The 11,939-nt window shown below is 38.2% G+C and overlaps 2 protein-coding genes across 3 annotated transcripts; both read left to right on the top strand.

The window, feature by feature from the left end:
* Nucleotides 1–50: 50 nt before the first annotated feature.
* LOC135798495 (uncharacterized) lies at nucleotides 51–1,557 on the top strand. Of its 2 annotated transcripts, none has more exons than XM_065311348.1 (5): nucleotides 51–256; nucleotides 343–464; nucleotides 531–657; nucleotides 808–1,007; nucleotides 1,073–1,557. In XM_065311348.1, the coding sequence occupies exons 1-5, from the start codon at nucleotides 175–177 to the stop codon at nucleotides 1,346–1,348; spliced, it is 807 nt and encodes a 268-aa protein (XP_065167420.1). In that variant the 5' UTR covers nucleotides 51–174; the 3' UTR covers nucleotides 1,349–1,557. The 2 variants fall into 2 exon arrangements, with proteins under 2 accessions (XP_065167420.1, XP_065167421.1); XM_065311349.1 differs by having other exon boundaries at nucleotides 67–256; nucleotides 796–1,007.
* A 77-nt stretch (nucleotides 1,558–1,634) lies between these two features.
* LOC135799067 (claspin-like) lies at nucleotides 1,635–6,203 on the top strand. Its single transcript, XM_065312077.1, has 7 exons — nucleotides 1,635–2,013; nucleotides 2,078–2,391; nucleotides 2,447–5,240; nucleotides 5,306–5,430; nucleotides 5,492–5,653; nucleotides 5,722–5,880; nucleotides 5,941–6,203. The coding sequence occupies exons 2-7, from the start codon at nucleotides 2,122–2,124 to the stop codon at nucleotides 6,088–6,090; spliced, it is 3,660 nt and encodes a 1,219-aa protein (XP_065168149.1). The 5' UTR covers nucleotides 1,635–2,013; nucleotides 2,078–2,121; the 3' UTR covers nucleotides 6,091–6,203.
* Nucleotides 6,204–11,939: the final 5,736 nt, after the last annotated feature.

The following is an 11,939-nucleotide window of genomic DNA, read 5'->3' as shown; positions in this document are numbered from 1 at the left end:
GGTATTCTATTCTAGGGGATTTGGTTGAGGTTGGTGTGACATTTGGAATGCTTTCCAAAACGACCGTTAAATCCGTTACTCGCTACGACTGATTCGCGTGCTGTCCGTGTCGTTTGCCGCCTGTTTTCCTTATTATTTACAAAACCGGGCCACAATTTTAATCAGCCATTGAAAATGGCACGCACAAAAGCACCTAAGAAGAAACTCGCGGCAAATTCAGCTGCACTTGAGCTCTTGAAAGAAGCACTACATCAAAGTAAGTAAAAATGCATCCTTCAATGCTGAAATGTCAACTAATTTGTTTCCATCCAATGTTTAATTGTACATAATTCTATATTACAGAGGAAAGAGAAGTGAAGCAACTGACTGCCTTAGGAGAATCATTTCATGACATAATTGAAAATAAAATTGATTTCATAATGTTTTATTTACCACATCCAGAGAAACCATTTAAAGAATTAAAGGTATGCTACATAACAAATTTTGTCTGAGAATTATATGTAATATAAATTTGGTCATTTTCTCTGTAGCTTATGACAAATTCTACTATATTGAAGACAACCTGTGATAATATTGAAAGTTCAGTCAGTTATTCAACCAAGAAAAGTGTGACTGCAAAGAAGAAAAGGAGTCTATCTTGTGCCCCAGATGATGATGGTAAGTTTAACATCATGAATTTTTCAGTATCATGATCATATGTCAATTATTGTTTATCATGGTGTTGTGCAAAAAAAAACTAACAGTATTTCATTTTCATCGACTAATTTGGGGCCTTTTGTATGCACGAACATTCAGGTTATATTACAGGGGACAGTGCATCAAGCCGCACCACTCGCACATCTCGCGCTCGTTCGAGGGCTCCACTGGCTAACAGTACCGCGCGAGTATCGAGATCATTATCCCGTACAGCGAGCCAGCAATTGCCGAAATTAAACACAAAAAATAAGGGATTCCAAACGCCTGCGGGAAAACAGCCGAATAATGCTTATGGAATGGTCACACCAAAGGTATATTATAAATACTTTGTGCACTGGTGCCAGAATTGTTTATTTTATGGTTTATTTTTATTCAGATGCAACCAAATGCACCACAATTAATCCTGAGACGTCCGAAGCACGGCGAAATGGCAATCTCGATGGAAGGCAGTCCCCTTATGGTCAACCCAGTGGCCACGGATCACATTGCCAACGTGAATATCCCCCTAGGCGAAGGCAGACTTCTCAGCTTGCAACCAGAGCGTGGCCTGCGAGTGTCCATGGTGCCAAATCTCGACCCCGAAACTCAGGCACAATTGCTGACGCTCAGCGCGCACATTCAACAGATTTGCGCTGCCTCAAAGCGGGTGTAGAGCGTTATGCATGGTACTCGTTGTATATTTATTACCTGAAGAGACTCTTTCATTGCAATGGGTTGATTTTTTTTATAAGTTTAGTATTATAACTCTACAATTTTTATATACTTACATGTATTAGCTATACATTAGTGATTATTAGATATCTCAATTTTTTACACAATTTTTATATGTTCGATATTGAAATAAAGTTCGTTTTGATACAATTTTGAGTGTAGTCGATTTGAATTGTCGGTTGTTCTGATCTACTGGTTGCCTACTATTTGATGCTGCGCATGCGCTAATATTTCCCGCGAATAATAAGAAACGTAGCAAGTGAGCAACACGTCGCTGCTGAGTACACGATTTTTATTAATTTTAACTTAAACTTAGTGAATATGACTGAATTTTTAAAAAGTTAAACGTATAGTTACTGTGTCAGCTTTATTGTGTTGGTTTCTGCAGTGCAGTTTGTACAAAAATAAATATTGTTTATATTATAACCTTTTAATATCAACTACTTCAACTACATCTTAGAAAGTTAATGAAAAATGCAAGAATCTGAAGAAACTGTGATGCATAAACCAGAAGATGATGGTCAAGAATCTTCAAGTGACACACAAATACCTTCCCAACCAGATGTGCCCCAGATGCTCCAGACTCACCTATTGATGACACTACAAGTAAGTAATTGATTGACTCAGTAATAACTTTCTATAACAATCTATTTTTAAATATTTTTAATAGATATAGTTGCACTTTCAATCAAGAAGACAAAGAAAAGAATAATCATGGATAGTGACAGTGAGAATGAAGATGATAATAATACTGATAGGAATAGTGAAGTTGATGAAAACATACAATCACAACCAACATTGCTTAATAATAGTGACCAAGAAGAGGAATTACCAACAGATGAGAATCCAAAGAAGAAAACTTTTAAATTAATTGATACAGACAGTGAACCAGAAGCAGACAATGAAGATAATGAGCAAGAAACTCTGCAAGCACCTATTTATACAGTCAATGATAAGAAAGAATTAGTTCCAGAAAGAAATATTGTAAGTTATTATTGCAAACTATTATGTAATTAGTTATTTATTATATTTTTCTTAGGCTGATGGTTTAGCAGCTCTCTGTGATCCTGAATCCTCTGATGATGAAAGGCAGATACAACCATTGGCATACAAGAAAAAACCAAAGAAAAAAGGTGAAGAGCCAGAAGAAAAACGAATGACCGCCAAGGAAGCAGCCGAGCAACGCAAAGAAATCGAATCGGTATCACAGCGAATGTTGCGAGAATCGCATGTTTCTCTGCCGTATCACAAACCGAAGCAACGAAGTCTTAGAGAATTCTTGCAGAATCGACCTAAGTTTGCAAGTTCGGTTCCTTCTGATATTTCAAAAGTTCCGGCGGCAGTGGCTATAAAAATGAGCCGGGAACAGCTCGATTTTGTTAGTAAGAAAATACAAGAACGCGAAAAGCAAGTAGCAGAATTTTATAAATCTGAAAGTGAAGAAGAGGAAGAAGAATCTCAACCAACATGTTCTGAAAACACTGAGACTGTTATTGAGAATTCAGAAGTTATTGAGGATAATGCAGAAAAGGTACAAAAGGAAACTGAAACTGTGGATGCATCAGAAACACTCAAACCCATTGCTATCAACCAAACAGAAGAAACAAACACAGATGAAAATCAAATGGATGTTGTCATGGAAAGTAACGAACTTGCTGATAAACCTATAGAAACAGTAGAAGTTGAAACTGAGGAAAATATGGAGACAGAAATAAATGATGCAAATAAAACTAATGAAAGCGCAGCAATTGACAAGGACGCCTCTGTGGAACTGCAATTTAATATTTCTGATTTAGATGGGGGCGAAACCGATGCAGTAAATGATATTGTTCCAACGGATGAAATTAATCCTACCAAAAAGTCAGCATTACAGCTCTTAAAAGATCAACTCGGAGATACACAACCGAAACTTAGCGGTGCGCCAAATTATGTAATAGATTTAGAAGAAGGCACAACTCGCCTCGATGAAGTGTCTCAACTTATGCAACGATTTGTTAAACATACAACCAAGAAACCCGTACACAAGAAAGCATCTGCAGTTGAGTTAGATATAATGTGTGTTTCTCAAGGTGGTGAGATTCATAAAGAAAAAGTAGCCATGAAGATAGAAGACCATGAAGAACCTGCTATTGAAGAAAAGCCAGGTGTAAAATATCAAAAGTTGCGAAACGATCTGCAAACTCAAATGGCGCAACGTCGTAATGAGGTGTGGAAGGAAAAACAAGCTAGATTACAAGCCGAAAAGGAAGCAAATGCTGATGATGATGTTTATAAGGATGAACGGGAGGATTGTGGAATTGATGATATTTTGGATGACGAGGAAGAGGAATTTTCGAATGCTGGTTCCGATGAGGAAGATGAAGAAGATGATGCAGATGGTGAAGAAGAGGACGAAATTGAAGGAAATGCAGGCGGTATGTTGGCAAATGAAGCTTCAGAGGATGATGATGAAACTGAAGATGTAGGTGATGAAGAAGCAGAAGAAGAAGAGACGAAAAAAGTTGTGAAACAACATCGGCGCATTGTACAACCAGCAGACTCTGATTCTGATGATGAAGAGATTGTTAAACCTACTGAGAAGAATATGGATTCGACTGTTTCGTGGCCTGATGATGATGATTTGATATCTGCTGGACAGACCAAATCATGTCGCACTCCTAATAAACAATCCTGCATGCAAACCAAGTCTGAATTAGGTTTCCTTTCGCCTGTTTGTCGCTTAACGGGCCTTCAAAGTTTTGATGCAACGGGTAAATTTCTGCAAAATTCTCCAGGTTCACCTGCGATTAAACTGAGTGAACCTTCACCTTGTAAAAGTCCCACAAGATTTTCGAAGTCGCTTTTCTCCGAGTCGCCCATGAAAAACACTCAAACACAGAATTTAGAGGAATTGTGTTCCGGTGCGTTTCCCACTCAACCTACCACCATTAATGACACTGATGCCCAACCTGATGCAAGCACTCAAGATATGTTAGAACTTTGTTCAGGTAATTTTGGTTTTACTCAAGAAGAAACGCCGCAATTAAAAAGTAAGACACCAGACAAGCAAGAAGTACCAAAAACAGTTCAGGAAGATTTAACGGAAAAAGAAAACGTTGTTGAAATTGAAAAGAATACAGCTGAAGAGCTTCCAATTGATGATGATGAAAACGATTTGATATCGCAATTAATAGATGAAGACGAACTGGCGACTTTTAAGAAAAAGTTTGAGTCACCATTGCAAAGTGCCTATTCTGCACCTGATGCCGATGAGAGGATAGCTCAAAAGATTGCATTCAATGCGATAAATGAGGCTGATTCTGAAGACAACTCCGATGAAGACGATGAAATTAACATGACAGTCAAGCGTAAAAAGAATACGATTATGGATTCAGACGATGAAGAAGTTGCTAAAGATGATTTGGAGGAACAGATAGATTTGCATGATGGGGATGATGATGATGTTCAAGATGAAAGCAATGACGAAGTTGATAATCCTAATGAAACTGAACTTGGGTATGATTCCGAAGAAAATGAAATTTTAGTAGAGAAAACTCAGAAATCCAAGAAATTTAATCTAAAAGACTTTACTGAGCATGAAGCCGAGTTGTCAGAGTCTGAATGGGGCAGTGACGACGAAGATGAACGACATTTAGATGTTATGGAATTGGAAGAAGGCGACAAAGAGCAGTTTGATGAAACAGAGTTGCGCAACGACTTGGAGAAAATACACATGCGGCGTATCTTGGACGAAGACAAGAAGGACTTAAAGGTGTTGCAGGAGTTGTACATGGATGAGGATGAAGAGTTGAAGGGCGCTGGAAGGCAGAGGCAGTTCAGATGGCGAAATATAGGTAAATAATAAAATTTAATTTTGAAGAATAAGCACTATTAACGTTTAACTATTCATTTTTAATAGATAATGTTGATAATGACGAATCGACCGCTCAAGATCTTGAATCTTCAATAACAAATGAAGAAGAATGTGAAAACGAGGAGGAATGGAGAAAGAAACGCTACGAGCGTGAATTGTTCCTTCAATCCGTGAGTTTATATTAGTTTGTACCACGTAGGTATGTATTTTAAACAATGTTTCGTTTTATAGCAAAAACAAAATGGCGACGAAGAGGATGACGATACTACCGTGCCTTTAATTGCGGCCAAGAGCCAATTATTCAAGTTGGGTCAACGTGCCGTCATCAACAACAAGCGGAATTTGAGTAAAGCAACTCAACCAGTTCAAATTAAGCAAACTTATGTATCGAAAGTATGTTATTCTATAACCCTTCCGATTTTGTTATTAATATTTAATCTTTTCCATTGTCACACATTCAGACACAACGCGGTTCTTTCCTTTCACGAAATGATGAAGTTCTTACAAGAGTTGCGGAATATACAAAAGTAAGCGAGGTTTTGATAGGTGCCCCGAAAAACTCCCGGAACTTTGTATTTCACGCCAAGACCACTGAAACTAGTACATCAACGAGTATTGAGGTGAAAGCAAATATTAATTACTCGTTATATTTTTATATTGTGGTGGTGTGTATTTTATAGGACAAGAAAAGAAAGGCTGGCGAAATGGGAACACCAGCACAGTTGAAACGTTTGAGACTGAACGGATTTAGTCCTGCTGATCAGAAGAAGAAGGCCGAATCCAGAACGAAAGCAAGACTATTTTGTAATAAGAATAGTAATCAATGGTAGACGTTGGCTTGCCAACGGATTATTTTAAACTGCTAAGACTAGTTTTATGTGATTTTTTTTATTTATTACTAAGCAAATCTCTGAATTGAATATATTAAAATATTAAATTTAAATGTTAAGTTTGTTCAGGTAGTATTTAGAACTTTTACGTGATGACTGCAAGAGAAAGGAATCAAGACACTTACGAATGGACTGATGTCCTACAATTGATAACCCGCGAAAAATGGTGGGGGTTAGCCGTCACTCCATAGTAGGTTGCACATATATGGAACCCCGGGATCCTGCGAAAACCGATAGTGAGCGGGGGGAAAGTTTGAGACAACGTTAGGTTGTTTATAAATTAATTTAACGTTACATTAACATTTCTCTTCCCCGATAGTCAGTAATTTAAGGTTTGATTTGCCCTTTTGAAGTGCTTGGTGGGAATAAAAAACGTAATAAAAGCGCAACAAGTGTGCGGTGTACGGCGCTTGCCGCCCCCATCATAGCACATAGCAACAGGCGTTACGAATAATTCCTGCGATCTTTTCCTGCAAACAGTAGAATACAAAATTAAATCGCTTGGAAATCAATTCGCAGCGATTTAATTGTTGGTGTCAAAGATGCACTTGAGCGTGAAGCATCTGCAACGCACCTCCTACAACAGTACGCAATGAAACCAAACTTAATTAAGGGAAAATGGTCCCAATTTGTTTTGGCAATAGAATGTGAACATTCATCGTTCCATCGCTGGAAAACGTTCCAGAAGAGCCCATATGGCATCGTTTCTCACCACACACGCAAAACCATCCGCACTCGAAATAGCATGTGAGGGCAATATTGGGTATTCTGTACCGTTTGTGCTTCCCTACAATACATATGTGAACGAGTGCATTCTCCTGCGAGTCGGCGTGCGGTTCGAACAATATGCGACCAACGAACAGCCCTTACCCAACCAAAAGCATGAGTGCTTGGGAAACGAGGGATGATTCATATCGATCGATCGTTCTTCGAACGCTCGAATACTTCCTCCTGTTACAAACATTGTAACACAAAGTTACAAAACGAAACCCTAGGATGGAAATAGAATGAAGGTTGTATTATGTGGGAGCTTAAACGTTTGAATCTTTGTCATTTATAATATGCCCACATTTCTAAACACCTGCTGCTTTTCAATTACTAGTATTCACTAATCACCATATTACATTTAAGCGTATAACTTACTTTTACAATTTTAATCACATTTTCTAATTGCACTTTTAAATTACCACTTTTCTATGGTTTGCGGCCTCGAAAAGTGCCATTTTGCCGCGTAGAGCCCCTGGGATGATTAAAATACTTGAGGCAATTGGTTCACGCGGCCATTCCAAATGCCATGCGCAGAAAGTCCAACATATTTATTTATAACCTTTCATTTCTCAGTATTGTGCGAAGGAAGTTCGGAAGTTTTAAAATAAAAAACTTGAAAATTGAGTGAAAGTAGAAAAATAACGTAAACATCACATCGCTAAACATAATTAAACGCTCGCGCTTAATCAATTTTGTGTCTTAAGTACCGTATTTGCAACGAAAACTGTAAGTTATACTTATATTCTTTTCTAATTGTTATCACAAATAACAAACACATTATTCTCTGCAAAGTTATTTACGATAATTGCTTCCTACCAGCATTAAATACGGCTGCATCTAAATGAATTTAAATTCTTAAAAAAATAACGCACGGAAACAAAACACACTCGAGGTCTCGGCATACCTTGAGTTCATTATCAAAGCCTTTCATTACCACAGCACGACGCGTCTATCAAACAATGCGTACCATCATGAAATGCTAAAATTGCAACCAACATACCGGTACTCATATTTGTTACTGTTCGCTGGTTAAACTTGTTGCTTGCGTGTAAAAATAAAAAATATACGCAATTAACTATGTATGAGTATATTAGGGTCCCCGGTGAATTATGAAATAAAAAACAATAAAAAGCGTTTGCCATTCATTGGGGTATGAGATCTACACGTATCACAATGTGTGAGGAGTTTTTGTCTCACGGAGTTATTTGTTATCGTCACAAAATGATTTTGAAGGTAAAAAAGGTTAAAGAGGATAAAAATGCCCGCAGATTCTTTAAGTGGTATGATAAATTCACTTATACACTATTTACAATAACTCACATCAACGAAGATGTTAACATTTTTATTTGTGTTGAGAAAATATTTTCCTCAACGTGAAAACTGTTTTAAATTGAATTTTATAATGAAGTTTTTTATTATTACTATCATTTTTAAAGTTTTCTCAATCCCCTTGATAGAACCCAACCAATTTTCTAACGAAACAGTTTTCGCATTTTCCTCACCTCTTGTTTCTTCTTTCCGCACGCGTACAGCGCCGTCATCTAAATGTAAAATCTCCGCCGCCGCCGCCGCCTGGCGCGCACTAAGCGTGTACACATTTTATGCATTATGCAGGCGCATTGCGAGCACATTACGAGTCAATCAGCCATCAATTTGCATAGTTTAATACTAAACGACTGCTAAACGCCCGCGCGCCAACCGTCCTCTCCTCGGCAATCTGGCTAATTTCACGAATCACAACATTCACCACATTACCGACAAATTCAATAAGAGGGTGGGACTTTCTCTTCTCTTCGTTCCTTCCATCAACAACTTATTATTATTTATCTTTCAATATACAATATTTCGCTAGCGATTTAGTTCACATGCTACCGCATGACATTTGTTGTGTTGCGTTTTGTGTTTGCGTTTTGTTTCTGGTTATCCAGTTATAATTTAAAGACGTTGTGCTCAATTATAGACCGCGGACGATTTCAGCTCTTGTCTTGTACTTACAAATAAACAACAGCGCTGCATTATTCACACGCGATGCACAATCGCACTGTGATTGAATAATAAATATTGTCCAATGCCCGCATGAAATGTCACCAGATTTGCGATTGCCTTCTTTAATTATTTACATCTCTCTGCACTGCTTTTTGTATGCTTCTTGTTTGAATTCATGAGAAATGAAAATACAATTTTCATCGCGACAAATTGTAATTTAATTATGTTAGCTACATGCAGTATTTCGTAGACTTAATATAACTCTTGTTATTAATTTTAAATTTCAAGAGAAGAGCCAACAAAGCGAGATTGTAATTTACACCAATAATTTCTTACTTTTCTCACTTTGTTCACGCTCAGCTGCACATTCTTTTCATTATTTTTCATTAGCCATGCTGTAATTAACTTGAAAGACTTTAAACTTTATTAATATTTTGAAGAACACCAAATTAGGCAACCATATTTACTTTATTAACATTTCTTATGAGCAAGAATAGTTCAACATTTATAACCTCACAAATTTTATTATGCGAAATGTTAATTTTGAAATTTTACTGCGTAAATCATAAAATAATTGCAAATATCGTCGAATGTGTTTACGAAATTCAATATGATAATGCATGCCATTATCCCGAGTTGAACAAGTTCGGAGTCGCGCGCGGATCGCGGATTCAATTACAAATAACATTCCGTCATTAACTCCCATACCCTCTGTACCTGTACCGACGAGGGTGAAGCATATTTCGCTGAAATATTTCAATACTAGTAGAATATTCATTCACATGAAACACTTTACATTTTTTTAGTTCAGTAAACTTTGAATTAAATTTTTTGTAACTATTTTTTGCTCTGTGTGGATCTTAGAAAATGTTTCGTCCTCTGGGATTTCCCGATGGCAGATTACATTTAATCCTCCTTTTGCTTCTTGCCTCCTTTCTTCGCGTACGTGCGCTTTGATGGGTTATTTACTCATTTTTCTTTCGCCCACCGCTCTGTCGCCCGGTTTTCCACCTTAATCGCCTTTCCTGCGGGATTTATCTCCAACCAAGCAAGGGCTTACTCTATTACCGCACCCGAAACCCGGCCTCACAACAGGAGAATATAATTTTTATATAGTGGAAACTCTTACACAAGGGCTTCTTTTCATTGTGCGTGACATATGAATCATGCGCCGCGTGCACGGCGCCACAAGCTGAAATAATTTGCGGTGCGGAATGTAGACAGTGCGTCGCGACGTCCGTCTGCCGCCGGGGTGCGTTGGATTGCGTGAGGCGTCGCGCAGAAAACCCTTCGTCCTGTGCGCGGCCCTTTGCATTATTTCACTCGTCGCCGTTTAGGCGCGCCAGCGCCAAAGATTGTTTGTTGGCAAAAGGGGTTAAAGCGCACTGCTTCGCAAGGGGTATGTAAGTGCGGCTGACGGGCGCGGAAATACGCGGAAAGTGGAGTGAAATCATTTTTACTTTTACCTCGTTGAAGACTAAACACGGTAATCGTGGCGTATTTAAACGCATGCGATGGGGATATGATTCATCACTCTCCCTTTCTAAGCATGTAAATTAAATATACGAAGGATAAAAAAAGGAAAGTTTTATTTTTTTGTATGTTAAGTTGCCTATAGGTATCGTATGAAGTATTTGTAACTTGGTTAAAGTAATGGTAGTTTTTTTCGTCAGAACAAAGAAATGATAAAAGAGCGCTTGTCCGGAAACTGAATGCAATTTGCGTAATAACCGGAAATTCGGAAGGTTTGCGTTTGATTCTCGCTAGACTGGTCAAACGCACATTCAGAAAAGAAAAAATCCAAACTAGGTTTGTTACATTCGTTACCTCGGCCGTAAAGTGCGAAAACCGAATGAGAAAAAGGGTGCACCGTGAAAATAATGAACGCAAAGTCAAAACACAACACTTTTACCCTCTGCGACGCCAAAAGTGTGACTCATACTCCTATTACACATACTCTTTTACACTTTACACATTCATCGTATGCTAATTAGTCGTATAACATCAAATATAATTTGATCATTTGCTCATTGGTTTTATTTTAATGAAATTTCATCCGATGACTTGTGAACAAAATGATTCAAGATCCCAGCGGATTTCCTCCTAACCAAATACAAGATTATTTGGTTAGGCAACCATATAAACACTGCAAATTAGATTTGAATGCTGCGTGATGACGAGCGAATGATGAGTGGCCTGCTCGTTGGATTCAGCAGGAAAGTGTGGGAACGCGGCGCGCCCTTTGCGCTCACGCAGATTACTATACTCGGGGGAGTGTATTCCGTACGGCAGGAGCACTCTTTTGTCCTGCAGGACAAATGTACAAAGCGCACCGCGACGAAAATTTACTGTTGCTTCTGTTAGTAGAGTGTTAGTGTTCAGTTACCACTGTATAATCATCGTCCTGGGATGATGTTCTGTTGTACTGAGAAGGGTAATCAACGAGTGCTGAAAAGCAGGTCACGTGCCAGGGGCGGTTTCAATTTTCATTGCTTTCAACATTACTGAATTTTGTAATCACAATCAATCACATATTACGTTACCATGGCAACAATATATAATATATATTAAGAGTGGAAAACAATGAATTACATAACCTATATAATAAACTATTGCATTTATTAATTCTGGGAATATTTCCCGTGAATAATATGGATTTCAACAATGTGGCGAGAATGTGCAATTGAAATGTTTGAAGTAATTACGCCTCGTCACCGTACATGTCAGCGCTTTGTCAATTACCAATGGAATGTACCACACCAGCTGGAAATATGCGGAGCGCACACATAGTTGAGCGAATATTTCCAACTAATTATGATTTAACGAGAAGTGGATCCGCAATAAATTCTACACCTACACCCCGGTGTCATCCCTCGTGACGTGACGTTGATTGCAATTATTTCTCGGAAGCGAGCTTTAAGGGTTTCGTCCTTCTTTATTCTTCATTTTCGTCGTGCAACGTGTAACGGACAGGAAGAATAAAAACTATCCGGTAATGAATTTCTTCGCGAGAGTTTTCATCTTGTGAGAGTTTA

This window comes from Atheta coriaria, unplaced genomic scaffold (assembly GCF_025399875.1).
Source record: "Atheta coriaria isolate IRGN ID8LTWV9N9 unplaced genomic scaffold, Caltech_Dcor_3.1 hic_scaffold_9_pilon, whole genome shotgun sequence".
In the NCBI taxonomy this organism is placed as follows: domain Eukaryota; kingdom Metazoa; phylum Arthropoda; class Insecta; order Coleoptera; family Staphylinidae; genus Dalotia; species Dalotia coriaria.
This window is presented reverse-complemented; position numbering and strand designations above follow the sequence as displayed.

Coding starts and splice junctions, on each gene's coding strand:
- LOC135798495 (XM_065311349.1), top strand. CDS start 175: ATGGCACGCACAAAAGCACCTAAGAAGAAACTCGCGGCAAATTCAGCT. Junction 257..342: donor GAAAGAAGCACTACATCAAA/GTAAGTAAAAAT, acceptor TCTATATTACAG/AGGAAAGAGAAGTGAAGCAA. Junction 1,008..1,072: donor ATGGAATGGTCACACCAAAG/GTATATTATAAA, acceptor ATTTTTATTCAG/ATGCAACCAAATGCACCACA.
- LOC135799067 (XM_065312077.1), top strand. CDS start 2,122: ATGGATAGTGACAGTGAGAATGAAGATGATAATAATACTGATAGGAAT. Junction 2,392..2,446: donor TAGTTCCAGAAAGAAATATT/GTAAGTTATTAT, acceptor TATTTTTCTTAG/GCTGATGGTTTAGCAGCTCT. Junction 5,881..5,940: donor GTACATCAACGAGTATTGAG/GTGAAAGCAAAT, acceptor TGTATTTTATAG/GACAAGAAAAGAAAGGCTGG.